The following is a 19,111-nucleotide window of genomic DNA, read 5'->3' on the forward strand; positions in this document are numbered from 1 at the left end:
TTTTTGTGTAGCCAAAGAAGCCATCATTCTGGGATCACTTCAGGGTCTTGGCTCAGTTCATCCTTCCCAACCTTGTGTTGGCCAAAGCCTCAGTATCCTGATAGCAGTATTACCACTATCTTCATTTACCTCAGAACAACTCTGGTTTTATTTTGATTTTTGGAGTGAGAGGGCCTTCAGAGACCTCCCCTATCTCTTGAGAGACCAACAATGCCTCAAAGAGACAGGTCCTATCCAAGGTCTAGTTGTTCCTTAGCAGAAGGGCGCCTCTGTGCACCTAATCAGTCACCACACCATTTGGAAATCCTTAACGATATATTTTGCATATTGTTCCAGGTCAGTACATATAGAGCATTTTCATTCTTTTAAAAGGCTGCATAATGATCTATTGTATGAAATTTATTTAACCAGTCCCCAATGGTGGACCTTTAGATCCTATCCAATTATTTATTTTTACAATACTGCAGTGTCATTTCACACCTGAGTATATCTGTATTATAAATTCCTAGAGATAGAACTACTAGATCCTGTACCCTCCCCCAACCCCCAGCATAGAGTTTGTATCAATTTAAACTCCAGAAATGTAGGAGCATGCCTATATTTCCACATTCTCACCAAATGCATTATAAAACTTTTATACTTATCCATCTGATAGTTGAAAATAATATCTCATAATTTCAATTTGTATCTTTTACTATGGGTGAGATTGAGTGCCTTTTTATACATCTAAGAGAAATTTGTGTTTCCTTTTCTTGGAACTATAATGTTCCTAGTCTTTGCCTTTTTTATTCTGTTGGGTTTTCCAGGTAGTTTTTAAGAATCCAAAAGTTTGCAAGGTCTTGTACTGAAATGTGCATAGAATATTTGCTTTATGCAACTTTAAGGAAATATACCACAATGTTCTTTGACAAAGTATATAAATGCAGTGTTGCAATTTAGATATTTTACTGAACTCATTAAAAAGAAGATTTTATGGGGTTTGGAGAAAAAGTAGAACTTTGTAAGTACACGGGGAATATTAAGTAAAACTGTTCAGTGCTGTACCATAATGCAAGTCTGAACTGTCCCAAGTGTTATTCTTTACATATGAAAGATTATGTTGTTTTTCTTTCTCTATGAAGAACCAAGCTTTACAAAGATTTATTACTGCTGAAATTTTAATCTACTCAATTAATTTGCGAATTTGTAAATTAATTTAAATAAGTATGCAAATCTGAAGTCCTTTAATAGATTAGACGTCATGGAATTGAAGGTCCACAGCTAAAATGGGCAACAGATTCCATTATCTTATTTCCTCTGCACTTAAAGCTAATTGCACTTTCAATGATATTTTTATGATAGAATATTAGCCCAGCTTCTTCAGCATTCATAAACTTTAATATAGCTGAAATTTAAGAATATAAACACTAATCATTAACTTAGTACACTGTTAATTGAAACTGAACTCTGTTCTTGTTTTCGAATAATAGTAGTAAATTCCTTTGGAAGCAAACAAGGGAAAAGGATTTTCATGTCATCCAGTTTTTCTGATTTAGGACGCTAGCATATCTAATGCAGAATATCTTCAAAGTAAAGCAAGTTCACACTCTCACATTACTTCAAAGACTTTTGGTGTCTTTGGGGACTTGATAATTTATGTGTATTTGACCAGTAGAATATATTCTTATACTTCCTATTTTTGAGCCACTGATTAAATTATATTTAATTAAACTGCACAAGCATTTAACAATTCTCCTATAGAATATATCCAAACTAAGCATATAGCCTTAACACTATGTTTAAAAAATCTGACAGTTAATCTAAAGTTATTGACTTTGCAATATACGTACTCCTTAGCACTTGCCCTTGGAAAACACTAACAGACATTTTAAACATTTGGGCCACAGGTAAATACCATTTTTTAAAGATGAAGTTATTTTAGGATTGGAGGAATTGCAAAGAATAACTGGTTTATTCCCCTACTTCATCCTAGATAAAAAGTGAGGCACAGAAAGATTGTGGCTTGCCCAACAGATAAAAGCAGCTCAAATGTACAAAACTTTCTGATTAAGTCTGCTTCCAGGATATTAATAGAATTATCATTCTGTTCTAAGTTTCACTTTTGATGTATGAAAGATGCAAGTGATGGAGACCATCCAAAGAAACTAGCCCCTCATTCTTTGGAGCTAGCTTTTAGTAATAAAGAGGACATTCTGAATAACTAAAATAGTCATTCTAGTGCTTACAGAGAAGCATCACTTAAAAGGTTCCCACCAAAAATTTAAGTTTGATGGCAAATATCCTTGCCCTCCAAACCATACCACTCTAGAATCAATGTATAGTGTTCTAAGTTTAATCTTGGAAAACTACTTCGGGACAGAGTAAATGGAGTTATTCTTCTCAGTTTTAATGTCTATGTCAAACTAGAGAGCTAAGGCTGGACTTCCAGATCCTTATATATTTCCATAAAACACCTTCCCATGAGTTTAGCCTGGGTGAATCATGCAAATTAAAAGAAAATTATTAGTACCTAATTGCCCCCCCCCCAATAAAGACTGTTCCCACACAGACAGATATGGGCAAAATTTGAGTCAGAGCAAACATGAGAAACATGAAAAAGAAATACCATACTCACTTCATCGTTGGCAGGTACTGTCTTTGCCAGAAATTGCTGTTATAGGGGAGATTGCCCAAATCAAGGTCCTCAAACCCAGTGGCTTTTATGACTCTGTACATAAGCAAGGAAAGCCTTTATGATGTCACAGGAGGGGAGCCAGGAAGTTACTAGAATCTTGTTTTAGCACTTTAGACTTAAGTAATCATCTTGATGTACCTCAAATGCAAATTTATTACCTAAGAGATGGGTTTGGAGGAGCTTCTAGAAGCTAAGTTTGTTGCAGCTTGGAACACAGCTGGACCTGGAGTGGCCTGGTCCACGATGGTCTGGGATGCACTGATTTTTATAGTTGCTGATTCCTAGAGTTAATCTGCCTTCCTAGCTGGGGAAACACTGGGGGAAACACTGAGGGAACTGACCTGATGATGGCTATGGGTGGATGTCCAGCCAGCAGACAGCACATGTTATCCAAAAGCTATGGCCACAAACTACAGAAAGATTATGTCAGCAACAGGAAGATGCAACCTGGGGTAATGTAAAACTCGTGAATATAGCTGTTCAGATCATGCACTGCACAAACCTAGATGATACCATTTGCATCGATGGTATGTCCCAGCAGGTGGACCAAACATAGATATTGGGAATGCAGGAATAATAAATAAATGGTTGTCCAAATAGGTATATGGAGATAGTGGAACAGGCAAAGTCTACCAATGGTTAAGGATTCAGAGACAGGTCTCCAGCCTAAGAAGATAAACCATAAAGGAAATTGTCATGTCTTTAACGAAAAAGAGAATCTTAAAGGTTTTGTCACCTTGGGGTGTCATCAGGAGGTGATTCAGCAAGTGGGTCTGACCACCTCCTTTTGAATTTCACCTCCTCTGGATTCTTGCTACTGCCATGGGCACTGTAGCCCACTGGTCCAGTGCTCTGCCATTAAAGTTCTGGTGCAAGTGTGGACAAAAATACCTTATTTTGAGTCTTCCCAATAAAGTAGAAACAAGCTAGAATTTTTCCAAAAAAGATTTCACTAAATAAAAAACATGAACAAAAAAAATATTTAAGGAACATAAAAAGAACTATCTCCACCCAGCTTTTGCACTTCTAGGAATTTATCCAAAAGAAATAGTTATGAATGAGTGTCAATTAGGGTTTGATCAGAGAAGCAGAACCACTTATGAGTGATATAGTGAGATCTGTATAGAGATTAGACCTTATACAGTTGTGGAAGCTGGTTGTGCAGTCTGTGCAAGACTGCGGCTCTTCATCTGGTGCCAAGCCTGAAGTCGGCAGGGCAGCTATTAGGACAGGAAGATGCGTGTGAAGTAGGAGAGAGGGGGGACAAACTGGAACCCACAGGATGAGCTAAAACCAAAAGGATGGAACCAGAACTTGCACCTGCCTCTCACTGCTTCCAAACATCCAACTTCAGTGATGTGGAAGACTTCTAGAAGATCGACTGCACTTCACCACAGGGCTGCACATGTGCCTGGGCCAAGATCTGGAGAAGTTGAAAGAGGAGATCTGGTGGGAGCTGGATCTGTGAGGCCCAGGTACTATCCCATGAAGAACTAGCTGGAGTTGCCACAGGCCTGGCTGCTGGCCCCTCTAACAAGACGATCCATGACGGTGTGCATGAGCTCTGACAGTGCCTGACCCTACACCAGTCTTCCAGGTATAAGTATGACTGCTGCTTCATTCCCACCGTCTAAATCTCATGCAAAAAAATTTTATGGCTCTCACTAACTCAGAACCATGCAGGGCAGGGGGTTCTGGGAAATGTAAGTCCAGATTACTTGACACAGTACAAAGTCACCATAGAATGTGTGCCAAAAATTAACTACATAGATTTTCACTGCAGTGTTATTTATAACGATAAAGAATAGAATATGACCTAACTGTCTAACAGTACAGAAATGGTTAAAATTTTATGGTATATCCACACATTAGAATATATTACGAAGGATGTAAAAGAATATTTATGTCCATAAACCTATGTTCACAACACAATTATCATTGTACCCGGTTGTATAAATACAAAGTTTTGATTAAAACACTATGGTAGGGGCTTCCCTGGTGGCACAGTGGTTAAGAATCCACCTGCCAATGCAGGGGACACGGGTTCGAGCCCTGGTCCAGGAAGATCCCACATGCCGTAGAGCAGCGAAGCCCGTGCGCCACAACTACTGAGCCTGCGCTCTAGGGCCTGTGAGCCACAACTACTGAGCCTGAGTGCCACAACTACTGAAGCCCGCGCACCTAGAGCCCATGCTCCGCAACAAGAGAAGCCACCGCAATGAGAAGCCCGCACACCGCAACTAGAGAAAGCCCGTGCGCAGCAATGGAGACCCAACGCAGCCAATAAATAAATTAATTAATTTTTAAAAAATTAAAACTGTGGAAAGAAAGCAAGAAAAAAAAAATCACCTGAGTTTATACAATAATGATCCTACCTATCTTACGTTCTGAGTTCACAAGTCTTGTCCCTATCACATTCTGTGAGAAGGCCTGAGCCTAAAAGGATGGGTATAACTTAGTAGGGACCTGGCCCAGATTCCTCACTCTCTGGTCTCTACTCTGTACCCACATGGAGGGCACTCTCTTGTGACCTGCCAGATGGGAACTGGACTCCAATATAAAACTCAAGGCTCCATATCTTTGAATATGACATTGTCTGCTTGGGACTGCCTTACAGCAATAACCCTGGCTTTCGTCCGAGAGACTGACCTCTCTCCAGGTATTTGGCAGGAACCTGGAGGTTAACATAACATATTTCACTCTTTAGGGGAAACCTGCACTCCCTCAATCCTCGTCACTAAGATGTAAGCTAGGATGTAAGCTTTAAAAGGGCACTGGACTGGTTTTTGTTTTGTTTTGTTTTTGTTTTTGTTTTGGTTCACAGATGTGGTCCCAAGGTCCTGGCACATAATAGACTCTTAGAACATTGAACTAATTTTTTTCTGTATAGCAAATGGCTTAGTCTTTTATAGACAACACAGCAATCTCTTATTTTTAAATTCTAGACAAGGACGTCTCCTATGCTTTCTCCCTCAATCTCCATCTTTATCTCATCCCCTAGGAGAAGTTGCTGATTGGTTAGTCAGAAACCTGAACAGTGACTGGGCTGAGTTTTCTAGAGATAGAGGTTTCATATGTTTAAAGCTCAGTAAAAGGTCAGTTCTTGAGGAATGACCCTTGCCCAAGTATCTCCCTTCCACATTCTCTCTCACCCTGTGGCTCCATTCCCCTGCTGCTAGAAGCAGGCACTGGATCTACTTTTCCTCATATCTGAACTGATTTCAGGTCCAGAATTCAAGTTTAGTATTTGGAGAGGACTGTGAGTTCCCTGAGGACAGAGACCTTTGTCAATTTTTGCTCAGTTATATTCTCAGCACCTACCATAGTGTCTGGCATCTCTCAGATAGATAGATAGATAGATAGATAGATAGATAGATAGATAGATAGATAGATAGATAGATAGATAGATAGATAGATAGATAATGATGATAGAGACAGATCGATGTAGATAGGTAGGTATAGACAGATATACAGAGAGAGAATCTCTAAATCTTTCTATAGAGAGAGGTTGTTTTGATTGAATGAATGTGGAAAGAGCTCAAAGCATACTTTAGGACAAAGGAGACTTCCACATGATTCTAGCTCAGCATACCAGATTTCTACTTTGAGGTGTTGGGTCATAATCAGCTTATTGTAAAACTCCATTTTACCTTCTATGTGTTGGTCATTGTCCGGTGCATACATTTTCACTAAGAACCTTAAAGTTTTACCAGGGTCTCCAGTGATGATAAAACCATTTAAGAACCCCAAATCTCACCGTTTTCCAACATGAGTCAATTTTTTTAAAAAAGCCATAGCATTTATACAAGAAATGTAGTCAGACTTCTTAAAGGAAGCCTATCAGGATAGCTGCTAGCCTTCCTAAAATCTCACTGATTTGAGATACAGATCCTTGGAGAAACACAGACCCCTGTCCCTGGCACTAGATAAGCATCTGGGAGAGTCACAGCTGGCCAGGCTGTGGTCATTAGGTTGTGATTGTCAGGTGTTAAGCATCTTGAGGTAGTGCTTTTGTCCTAGGATAGCGCTTCTCAAACTTAAATTTCTTACTAACCACCTGAGAAGCTTATTAATATGCAGATTATGATTCAGGAAGACTGCAGTAGAGCTTGAAGTTCTGCATTTCTAACAAGCTGGTCCAAGGACCACATTTTGAGTAGCAAGGACCTAGAACACTGACCTCTCTTTCCACATGCAGGAGGTGCTTTTGTCCCATGATAGTGGAGAAAAAGTAATTTTTGAAAGTGGTAAACTATTTAAACATTCTGTGCCTCTGTTTAATCACTTTTTTGATAAAAATAATATTACAGGTAAAGTCCTTTTCTTCAGGAGGAAATGAGCCTTCCAAATGTCTCAGTAGCTTATCTACATAAGGTACTTTTCTCCACCCTATGTGGTAAACAGAAATCACAAAAGGAAACGGTAGGAATCAGTCTAATATATCAATAATCACAATAAATATAAATAGATTAACTCACCTATTAAGAGATAAAGACTAGCAGAGTGACTTTTTCCCTAACATTTTATTATGAAAATTTTCAAACATGCAGAAAAGTTGAAAGACTTTTACAGTATACACCCATATACCCACCACCTAGATTCTGCAATTAACATTTGCTGTAATTGCTTCATCACTTGTCTCTCCACAAACTGACTTTTTAAAAAAATCCAGTTATATGCTGCTTACAAAAGACACATCTAAAAACAACAGAAATTTGCAACTATGTGTGGTGATGGATATTAACTAAACTTGTGGTAATCATATTGTAATTATATACATATATCAAATCATTCTATTATACACTTAAAACTAATACAATGTTACATATCAATAGTAAATGAATAAAAAATAAATTATAAATAAATAAAATATAGAACAGAAAAGTTAAAAAAATGGGATTCAAAAGTCATTTGCTGGAAGGCTAATGATGCTACCCATCTTGTGAAGTCCTATCCACGTTATCAGCTGGATATACTAATTGATCAAGGAAAAGATGACCAGTTCCCTTCAGATGGACAGTTACTACCTGAAAACTTCATAGCTGCCTGTACAGAAAAGAAAATCCCTGTTGTTTTCAGATTGCAAGAGGGTTATGATCATAGCTACTACTTCACTGCAAAGTAGCTTCATTGCATAGCTACTACTTTATTACCAATCACATCAGACATCATGCAAAATACCTGAATTCCTGAAAAACTTCAGATAAGAGAATCTCTTCAGGATTACAAAATTGTAATAAACAGAATTGCAAGGAAAAAAGATTTTAAAACATTGGATTTCTTAATGCTAAAAATGCTTTATTCTGTAGTTGATTCACCCTCTGGATAAATATAACAAACCTGAAAAAAAAAGTCATTTGCAATACCATATGATATCACATATGTGGAATCTAAAATATGACACAAATGAATCTATCTATGAAACAGAAACAGACTCACAGACATAGAGAACAGACCTGTGGTTGCCAAGGGGGAGGGGAGGTGGGGGAGGGATTGACTGGGAGTTTGGGATTAGCAGATGCAAACTATTATATATAGAATGGATAAACAACAAGGTCCTACTGTATAGCACAGAGAACTATATTCAATATCCTGGGATAAACCATAATGGAAAAGAATATGAAACAGAATGTATATGTATTTATAACTGAATCACTTTGCTGTACAGCAGAAATTAATACAACAATGTAAATCAGCTATACTTCAATTTTTAAAAAGTCATTTGCACATCATTTTATCTTTATTAGGAGTTCTAGTTCTATGTGTTCAAAATAATGTGGAAATACTGAAAAATAAAAAAGGGTTAGGTTTATACTAAATAATTTGAAGATTCTTCCTTATAGTATCCATAGTCACTACTGGCCTTCTCAATCTTTTTTAAAACATGGGATTACAAAGGAAACCAGCTACACTGAAGAGGAGTTATCAAAATTTAAAAAAAGAACAATTTGTGATACAATAGTATATGTGCTTCATTCTTGTTGCATTACAAGATCTAGCTGCAGGCTTAATAACTGTTGTTACTCTGAAGAGGTGCTGAGCACAAATGGAAAGTTGAGATACCTGCAACAGCTCTCCATGGGACATGAGAATATCAGTGATTTCTCTTGGTGACAAAATCACAGCCACTGCGAATAGTAGTGGAGCTTGTTGTCTGCATTCATAATTATAGAAATTGCTAAATTTCAGTTACAAGTTAATGAAAATATAGGTGCAATTTTTCTCCCATTCAGGTTTTATCCATAGACATCAGGTTAAGAACCCCAGACTAGTCTGAAGCCGTCCTGTCACAGATCAGCAAACTGCCTCCCAGTTTTGGGCCTGTGTAAATTGTCTGATTACACAGCAGATTGAAATCCTGGAACAATGTATGTTCACTTATTCCAAACTGCTTCATGTTGACTGGAATCTCAAGGCTCTAGGCTTGGAGCAACATATAAATGACAGAAGCCATGCTAAATTTATTTTGGTACAAAAGTAAAATTTGGACTTATACCATTTGGGTTTTCTCTTTAAAAAAGAGCTTTACCTGCTACCAGAAATTATAATCAAGGTTTCCCAAGATTCAGTGAGGTCTGTCTAAGCTGTTTGCAGATAAAATTTGTTTAGTGAAATATTTGGCCAATTAAGAAAGCCTCTCTGGTCTGCTTTCAGAGTTCTTTTTTGGACACGATCCCTTCATACTTTAATAAAATCCTGACATCTGTGAGCCAAAATTCTGGAAATATATTTCTGAGACACTCCGTCTGTGAACACCCTTTAAAAAAATGCATCAGTGACAGAGAAGCCTGTAATTAGAGCACTTATTCCTATTATTACATAGCCAAACAAGGAAGCATTCCATAAAAGTTCTCCAAAAGTAAACAATGTTTTTGGCTACTCGTTAATAATAGTATAACCCTGTTCTTCACGTACTATAAAGTCCCATCCAAATAGTCCAATGTGCTTGTAAAATTTGATTTATGTGGAAGAAAGCTTGGTCACAAGAAAAGTGTTCCAGAGCATTCTTTCCTTTGCTAATTCTCTGACTTGATTTTAGGCTCTCTATTCTAACCTTGTCAGTCTGTCAGTCAGTCCAGGAGTGTGTTTTTAAACGCCTTTTCTCTGTCAATGACTGTTCTAGACTGTATTAACTATATTTTCTTCCTTTCCATATTCTTTTTTTCCTTCCAGTTTTATTTAGATGTAATTGACATACAGCACTGTATAAGTTTAAGGTGTACAGCATAATGATTTGACTTACATGCATCGTAAAATGATTAACACAAGTCTAGTGAACATCCCTCATCTCATATAGATCTAAAATTAAATAAATAGAAAAAATTTTTTTTTTCTTGTGATGAGAACTCAGGATTTGCTCTCAACTTTCATATATAACATACAGTGGTGTTAATTATATTTATCATGTTGTACATTACAGCCCTAGTACTTATTTATCTTATAACTGGAAGTTTGTATTCTTTTCTGTATTCTTTTATTCAATTAAATTTTTAATTGAAGTATAGTTGTGCTAATTTCTACTGTACAGCAAAGTGCTATGTTGTGCTAATTTCTACTGTACAGTGAAGTGACTCAGTTATACATATATATACATTCTTTTTTATATTCTTTTCCATTATGGTTTATCCCAGGATATTGAATATAGTTCCCTGTGCTATACAGTAGGACCTTGTTGTTTATCCATTCCATATGTAATACTTTGCATCTACTAACCCTAAACTCCCAGTCCATTCCTCCTCCCCCTTGGCAACCACAAGTCTGTTCTCTATGTCTGTGAGTCTGTTTCTGTTTCATAAATAGGTTCATTTGTGTCATATTTTAGATTCCACATATTAGTGATATCATATGGTATTTGTCTTTCTCTTTCTGAGTTACTTCACTTAGTATGATAATCTCTAGTTGCATACATGTTGCTGCAAATGGCATTATTTCATTCCTTTTTATGGCTGAGTAGTATTCCATTTTATATATGTACCATATCTTCTTTATCCATTCATCTGTTGAAGGACATTTAGGTTGTTTCCATGTCTTGGCTATTGTGAATAATGCCTCTATGAACATAGTGATGCATGTATCTTTTCGAATTATAGTTTTGTCTGGATATATGCCCAGGAGTGGGACTGCTGAATCATATGGTACTTCTATTTTTAGTTTTCTGAGGAACCTCCGTACTGTTTTCCATAGTGGCTGCACCAACTTACATTTCCACCAACAGTGTAGGAGGGCTCCCTTTTCTCCACACCCTCTCCAGCATTTGTTCTTTGTAGAGTTTTTAACAATGGCCATTCTGATCAGTGTGTGGTGGTACCTCACTGTAGTTTTGATTTGCATTTCTCTAATAATTAGCAATGTTGAGCATCTTTTCTGTATTCTTAGTGCTCTGGCATTTGGGGCCTTGTGGACTGGAAACCACCCCTCCCAGGGTTAAGTAATTCCTGGAGATAATTTGCCTGCCAGCACGCCTTTTTGTGCAGACTGACCACTTTGGAGTCTATCCCTCCACTCGGCTCCTTTTATTAGACCCAGGAGAAGAGGAAGGTGTGGGGAGAGCAGAGGGAGTGTGGAGAGCACCTTGAGAGGTGCCCAAGGAAAGGCCCAGCTTGATAGAGCTTCTTCCCCATGTCAGGGGAGGGGGCGTAGGTTAGACCAAGGCATTGCTTCTGTTCCTTCCCCACTACACTGCTTTGTAAGATCTTTCTGACCCTTTGATTATTATTTTTTTAATTTAATTTACTTTTTGACTGCATTGGGTCTTTGCTGCTGCACGCAGGCTTTCTCTAGTTGTGGCGAGCGGGGGCTACTCTTTGTTGCGGTGAGCGGGCTTCTCATTGTGGTGGCTTCTCCTGTTGTGGAGCCTGGGCTCTAGGTGCACAGGCTTCAGTAGTTGCAGCACATGGGCTCAGTTGTTGAGGCACCGCAGGCCCTAGAGTGCATGGGCTCAGTAGTTGTGGCGCGCGGGCTTGGTTGCTCTGCGGCATGTGAGATTTTCCTGGACCAGGGATCGAACCCGTGTCCCCCGCATTGGCAGGCGGATTCTTAACTACTGCGCCACCAAGGAAGTCCCCACTTAATTTTTTTTTTTTTAATTTTTATTTATTTATTTATGGCTGTGTTGGGTCTTCGTTTCTGTGCGAGGGCTTTCTCTAGTTGCGGCAAGTGGGGGCCACTCTTCATCACGGTGCGCGGGCCTCTCATTATCGCGGCCTCTCTTGTTGTGGAGCACAGGCTCCAGATGCGCAGGCTCAGTAGTTGTGGCTCACGGGCCTAGTTGCTCCGCGGCATGTGGGATCTTCCCAGACCAGGGCTCGAACCCGTGTCCCCTGCATTGGCAGGCAGATTCTCAACCACTGTGCCACCAGGGAAGCCCCCCCAACTTAATTTTTGAAATCGCTTCCATCATCATCCCATCCAAGTTTGGTGAAACAGGAATCACTTAGGAAAGAGATTGGTATCTCTTCCTAATCATCTTGCACCTCCCTAATCATCTGGCAAGATAAAATTACAATGGCCCTATCTCCTCAGCCCAGACATTAGGAGTGGCATTTAGCTGAGGCATTCATCCAGACAGAAGAGAAATAGGATAAATTCCTCAATTCCCCAATTTTCATCTACCACCTTTATTCCATAGGTTAGCAGGAAATAACCAGGTGAAGAAGAAAGGAAAGGGGCTTGATCCCACCTAGGTTCTGTTTATTCTAGAGCCCTCCTCCCCATGCAAATTTATAAAGCCAAGGTTAAAACATAAACTCCTTCAAGGTGAGGATTTTGTCTTATTTGTTGCTGTTCTTCCAAGGTCTGTGTTCTAAAAATGTGCTGGGATTTGTTTTGAGCAGGTGTAGTAGGACACACAGACACAAAAATGATTGCCACGAAGGAAGAAGTTATTTTCTTGTATTCACAGTGCCCTAGGAGCAAGAGGCACAGCACGCCATGCAGCGCCACACGGGGCCACACAGGGAAGCACCACAGATGAGCAGGCAGAGGAGGGAACTGCGGGCAGGAGTTTTTGTTGTGGTTTTCAAGAGAAAGAATGAGCGAAGCAAGACAAGCAGGTGGAACAAACTTACCATTGGATTGTTTGAATAATGTCGGCGGGCTCTGCTTGTAGGGGTGTCCTCAGTTGGCTGGCACCTGGCCCTGTAGTGATGGGGCAGGGGATGGTGTCCCTAGTCTGGTAAAGTCTGGAAGAGAGTTACTTCCTGCCTCTTCCCACACTGGGGCTCCTCAGGCTGTGCCAGATACAGATGAAATCTTTCCTCGCTGCCCTCTTAGGGCGGCTGGACTCTGGGAGCCTCAGGTGAGGGAGGTGGTAGAGGTGGGCTCCACCGTCAGAGCGGGGGGCCAATCTCCTCAGCAGTTCCCTCGGAGGAGAAACACCTCAGCAAAGCAGACATTTGGTTTGTGCCCTGAAGACAACACAGGAGGAAAGAATATTCCTCCCATTAACGTGGATTTGTGTTCTTTTCAAAACTGTAACCCTTGTTTTCTTTCCCTAAGGAGCCTTTGAGCACTGCCTGGGCTTGGATTACAGCATGAGTCACGACGTGAGCTGTGAGTCACTTTATCTTAGTCATCTGAGACAGCTTTCTGATCCCCAAATCTCTGGTCTAGTAGAAGAGCAGAGAGGAAGATGTGTGAGCTCACTTCTCCTGCTTGTGATTTTTCTCTTGCTTCATATATTCCTCCTTTCATAGTATGTCCTAAGAAGGCACAGACAAGGCTGGGGAAACAGTAGTATTAGGCAAGAGTATTTTTCCACTTGTCTCTGTCACGGTCCTGCAGGAAACAGCTGGTTTGCACAAGGTCTTTCATTCAAGAGAGTTTAATAAGGGGACTATTTACAGGGGTGCGAACAGACTCTTCTGTCTGTTTGGGTTACGAACCCCACAAGGAATGGTGAGGACCAGGGACAAGCACGAGCTGGCAGCCGATACCACGCGCAGGCCTGTAGAAGGGAGGGGGCATGGTGTTACTGGTCCCAGGGAGAGCTGTGGCTGGGGAAGAGGGGACACTCAAAAGTCCCCATGCAAAGAGGAGCACAACCACTGTAAAAACCATGGTCTGGCAAGGGGGCATGGTGGGATAAATAGGTCGATGACTCCTCTTTCTTCCTGACCTCTGATCTTCCAGCACCACCCACTGACCAAAGTCAATTGGAAGCCAGAGGACTAGGAGTCTGTCAGGGCACAGGGCAAGGCCAAGAAGGGTGGAGAGTGGAGGGGCAAACAGAGTAGCCAACACACAGTCAACATTTGAATGTTTAAAAAATGGTCCACTTATTCCAGAAAGCAAACCACTAAGTACAACTTATTAGACTTTACATTAGAATACTGGACTTCTGTACGCGCCAAAGAAATGCAACACTGCCTCGTGGAAGATCAGCAGATAAATGGCAAACAGGGCCCCTGGTTCCTGATCTCTTGATGAGTGGGGTTTAGATTTTCTCTCCCTGGCCCTTCACAACTTTCCTCACTCTGCATTTTGTGTCTGTCAGGGACAATAAAAATCTGTGCTAATATATACATGTTTCTAGAATCATAGGTTTTTCAGAAGGCTATCTTGTTCAATGCCCCACCCCATCCCCACACATCAGGCAGCCCTTTGATAGCATTGATGTAAAAAGTACTTGAGTAAAGTAACTTTGTAAACTTTACAAAGTACTTCACAAAGTATCTGAGTAAGTACTTTGGTGGCAAATTGGTTACCACCCCCTGAGGGAAACTTGTATGACAAATCTGTTTTTTAAAAGTTGTTAATACCAAGCCACAACAAACTTTATTAAAAAGTTTCCTCTTTCAAGTGACAAGTTTTATCAAAGTTAGGTCCTTAAAGGACAACTTAAAAGTTGAAATTTTTCTCAGTTTAGCTGGTAACTTCAAGATGATTCAACATCATCCGTACTATTTGGCCATGTTTTCATTCTCCTGAGGTGTTTTATTAAATGGAGTCTGGAATCCCACAGATTCTTCTTTGCTGCTGCTGCAGAGTAAAATCAATTCGAGGGTGGAGTGAAGGTGTTGGGCTAAGGGGGTGAAGAAGTTACCTGGGGACAAGAAATAGATACTTTTAGGGAGAAGAATAGGGACACAATGATATTGTTGTTAAAGAATTACTAGTTAAAGGTCGAAGAGGAAGAGAAACAGCATAAAATTAAACAGGGAATCTTTGTAGCACTCAGGAACCCAAAAGGTCTGAAAAAATAAAACTGGAAGATTCAGTGATAGTTTCTGTTTATTCCTATGGACCTATTCTCACCCTTCTCCACTCTGCTGTGTCCTGGAGGCTGACCTATATGAGCTACATCGTCTTCCCTCTGGGTTTCAGATTAGCTTCAGCCATTTGGGACCAGGCAGGAGATTGGAGGGGAAGAGAGTAAGGCTGGAATATTCATGCTGCCTCCCGTTCTTCCTCCCTGTGGGGTCCCTGCCGGCTGACTGCATCCCTCAACTCAAGGCCATAGCCTCAGTCAGCCTGCCCTTTTTACACTGTTCTCTCTCTCTCTCTCTGTCTCTCTTTCTCTCTCTGGATTTCAGTAACCCTCTCCCATTCAGGCCTGGGCACTGCAAAACCCTTGTGGTTTCCCACATCCTGCCTGCAACTTTGTAAGTAGCCCTGTTTGTTATTAAATTGCCCAACTGGAATGAGCCATCTGTTTCCTGCCAGCACCCTGACTGACACACTCAGTCCCATTCTTCTCCCAACATTTACTGAGTAGCTACTATATTTCAAGGAAGAATAAAATGATAAATTAGACAGTTACTCCTCTCAAGGAGGCTGTCTGGGGAGTGGAGACAGCCACAGGAACAGATGGCTATATCACATCTTGATAAGTGATGCAGAGAGGCACTGGATGGGGAGGTGGGTGGAAGTGTAAAATAGGGGCATAGGCAGACTCAGGGAAGGTTTCTTGGTGGAGATGGGGTTGGACAATTTTAGAGGCAGGGATATGGGTAGGGAGTGGTGAGGAGATGGGAGAGAAGCCATAGACATCAGGGCCAGACTGTAGAAAGCCTTATACTGTGGGTAGGGGTCCTTCTTTTCTACTTGTTTACTCTTTCTTTTTCTCCCTTTCTTTTTACCAACAAGGGAAAAATAGTGACATCAGTGAAGTCTGCAGCCCCTTACTCTTAGACCTCAATCTTGCCCCACTACCAGTGCTTGACACTCCTACTTCCTTGCCTAAAACCTGTCTTTTCCATTGAAAATCACTCCCATACACCTCCTGCATATTCTAAGGCCTTTCAAAATGGCAAGATGACAATTTGGTAAACTAGTCCTTGGAGGTGAGCTACAGGAGAGAGCTAGAAGTGAACGTTCCCAAGTGCATTCTAGGAGCCCTAACAGCCAGAGCCCCATTTTCTTTAACAGCAGTTGATAACACTGACACTTTTCTTGTCCAATGGAGAAGGGTGAACTTAATGTTGGAAAGAAGGCAGGGAGTGAGTGAGCTTCACTCCACCAAGGTGGGGCTTTAGTTCAAATAGGTTTGAGCAGGTGGCACTTTTAAGATCCATTTTTATCACATATGGACAAGTCCAGGGTCCAGGAGGTATCTGCCTCTCTCTCTTAAGCACACACTGCCAGTAGTTTCCTTGCTAGGTAAGGCCAGGTCCACACAGTCCCACAGTTTCCTCCTTGGCATCAAAGACAGCCAGTCCTCTAGAACTGCGGCTCATGAGGCTTCGTTAGTCAAAATCACACACACAAAGCCACCCAACGGAACCCTCTCTTCTGTTCACCGAGAGTGCGCACCACTGCCTCCCCTCATATAAGGAAAGAGACACGGGAAGAGTTAAAAGAAAGTGGTGGGTATGGAACCCTCAGGACTCTCGCTCTCAACAAGTAACCGGATCGGTTACTCGAGCTCTCTGCAAGCACGGACGCCGGGCCAGGGGCGGCCACCCCGCAGGGAGAGCTCCGGGCTGCCACTAGAGCCCGAGGGTGGGGCTAGTCTCTGAGCACCGGCCAGCTGCCCGCCCCCTGGAGGCCCCGCCTCCCAGACAGGCACGCGAGAAAGCCCCTCCCCCGGGCGGAGACAGCTCCTAGAAGTCGACGCCGCGTCCCGCTGCTGTGCCAGTATCCAGAGGCCGCCGCCGCTGCCCCGTCGCGGAGTTCCTGTGGCTACCACCGCGCGGAGTATGGGGCGCTGATGGCCATGGAGGGCTACAGGGGCTTCCTGGGGCTGCTGGTGTCGGCGCTGCTCGTCGGCTTCCTGTCTGTGATCTTCACCCTCATTTGGGTCCTCCACTACCGGGAGGGGCTCGGCTGGGACGGGACCGCGCTCGAGTTTAACTGGCACCCTGTGCTCGTGGTCACCGGCTTCGTCTTCATCCAGGGCATCGGTACTGGCACCTCCTGGGAGGAGGCGGGGAGGCAGGGGCCGGGAGTTCCCGACCGAGTTCCAACCGAGTGGGGTTGGGCGAGGGAGGGGGTGAGGGAGCAGCGCGCGGCGGCCCGGGAGCGGAGTCGGCGGGGCGCGGCGCTGGAGGGAGGTGGGCGGGCTCCGAGGCCCGGGGGCCGCGGGCCGGGCCGACTTGGGCGAGCGCGGGAGCTGCAGCGCTGGGGCGGAGCGCGCGGGGCCGGGGTTTGCGGTGAGACGCGTGGCGGGGTCGGCTGGGCACTGCCGCGGCGCGGAGGGCTGGCCGGACGCGCCGGCCCGGCTTGGTTATTAACTCTTTGCTGCGAGTGGTTGCGATGCGACACCAGACGACACCAAACGCGGGAGCGGAGGAGAGATGCGGGAGCGTGGTGCGGCCCGGCAGCCCACGAGACCCCGAAAATCGCCCCCTGTGGACCGAGCCTGCGCCATCACAGGCGCGGAGGCCTCTTTAGGCGACCCTTTTCGTTGAACTTGCTTCAAGGCTGCGGGTTAGGAGAGGAAGGCAACGGGGGCGAAGGGTGGTGCGGTGAGAATGGAGGGGCGAGAATTTGCCTCTTCTTGTCTCATCCTCAGCCCTGAGCAAAGGGGCCCGTCAGCGGGTAGCCGGGGTGAGTGAAGGAAGCATCAGCTCTGGTTTCACTCCCAGAGCGTTAAACTCAGTCGAGCCGAGAAGCTGCCAAGACTCAGAAGGGTGTTTCGCTGCCCTGCCTGGTTATTGGACAGTCTTGAGCCCGACTTGTTTTTGTGGCTGCTGCCCAGAGAAAGTTCCCCTGCGGGGCTTCCTGTTGGGCGCTAGCCCGGAATGCGGGGCCAGAGATGCCCGAGGGGGGCCCGCGGCTGCTGGGCTGGGAGAGATGCTTCTGCTTGGAACATCTTTGGGGTTTGCTGCCTCGGCCTGCAGCCTCTGGGATGAGGCTGGCACGGAGGGAGCGCTCAGCGGATGGCAGTTTTTGTTCTTGTTTTTGAGATATAATTGACATATTAGTTTCAGGTGTATGACATGATTATCTGTGGAAATGTCTAACATCCATCACCTCACATAGTTACAATTTAATCCCCCCTTGGGATGAGAACTTTTAAGATCTAGTCTCTTTAGCAATGTTCAAATCTACAGTATAGTATTATTAACTGCCGCCATCATTCTGTACGTTACATCCCCAGGACTTATAACTGGAAGGTTGTACCTTTTGACCACCTTCACGCATTTCCCCCCTTACCTCCTCTCTCCGTCAGTGTCCGGTTTTGTTGTCTTTGTCTAGTGCTGCTCACTATGTCCTGACAGCTTCCTTTCCTTCAGCTGCTATTGAGCTGGAGGAACCTCTAGCTAGTGGTGCAAGCGCCATTTATTTGTAACCGCTCTCCAAAAAGTGAAGTCAAGGCCTTGGCAGAGAAAGTATTTAGAACAAGGCAGAAAGTAGTGGACTGGAGTTATGTCGTAGAAAGTAATAGAGAGGAGTGGAAAGGACTTGGGAAAGAGGTGCCCACCAGCCGAAACCTCTAGCCTTGCCTCTGAGCAAGCTGCCTTTTCTCCACCAGTATTTAACTTTCCACAAACAAACAAGAGAACAAAAAAGCGCCGACCTCGTTCCTGAAGAAAAGATTTTTGTTTCCATTTAAAACGTGGGCAGCAGCCTTGGCCAGTGTGGCTGGCGTGGCTGGCATCCTCCCACTCTGGGAGGTACTGGAAGCTGTTGCCAAGGCCCAGCTGTGGTTCCGAGGCTTCCCTGGTGTGAGATTGGCACCCGGGTGTGAGTACCACTGGCTGGCTAAGTTATTCGTTGCGTGTTTTGCCACTAAACTAAAATGAGAAAAACATACTCAAGTTCCGAAGTCGCTGTTGGCAGAAGCACTCTTTCCTCTGTGGTGGAGCCCTTAAGTTTGGCCAGAGCTGTCAACACCTTTTGTTTGCTCACAGCAGTAGGAGCAGTCTCTTCAAGCCAACTCCTCAGAGTAGCTTCTAATACTAAGAAACTTTCCGGAGGGGCTAGAATATCTTCTCCGCACCATGGAGGGTAAGGGAAACACAGGTGATAATACTTGTTTCTTGACTTCTAAAG

General features: G+C 43.1%; 1 protein-coding gene across 2 annotated transcripts in view; it reads left to right on the top strand.

The window, feature by feature from the left end:
- Positions 1-16,725: 16,725 nt before the first annotated feature.
- The window catches only part of LOC133087519 (plasma membrane ascorbate-dependent reductase CYBRD1), a 33,960-nt gene continuing 31,574 nt past the window's right edge, over positions 16,726-19,111 (top strand). For both annotated transcript variants that reach the window (XM_061184807.1, XM_061184817.1), the window contains exon 1: positions 16,726-17,016. In XM_061184807.1, coding sequence (XP_061040790.1) covers positions 16,824-17,016 — 193 coding nt within the window. In that variant the 5' untranslated portion in view covers positions 16,726-16,823. The remainder of the gene's footprint in view (positions 17,017-19,111) is intronic.

The sequence above is a fragment of the Eubalaena glacialis genome, chromosome 1, assembly GCF_028564815.1.
Source record: "Eubalaena glacialis isolate mEubGla1 chromosome 1, mEubGla1.1.hap2.+ XY, whole genome shotgun sequence".
NCBI classification, from domain to species: domain Eukaryota; kingdom Metazoa; phylum Chordata; class Mammalia; order Artiodactyla; family Balaenidae; genus Eubalaena; species Eubalaena glacialis.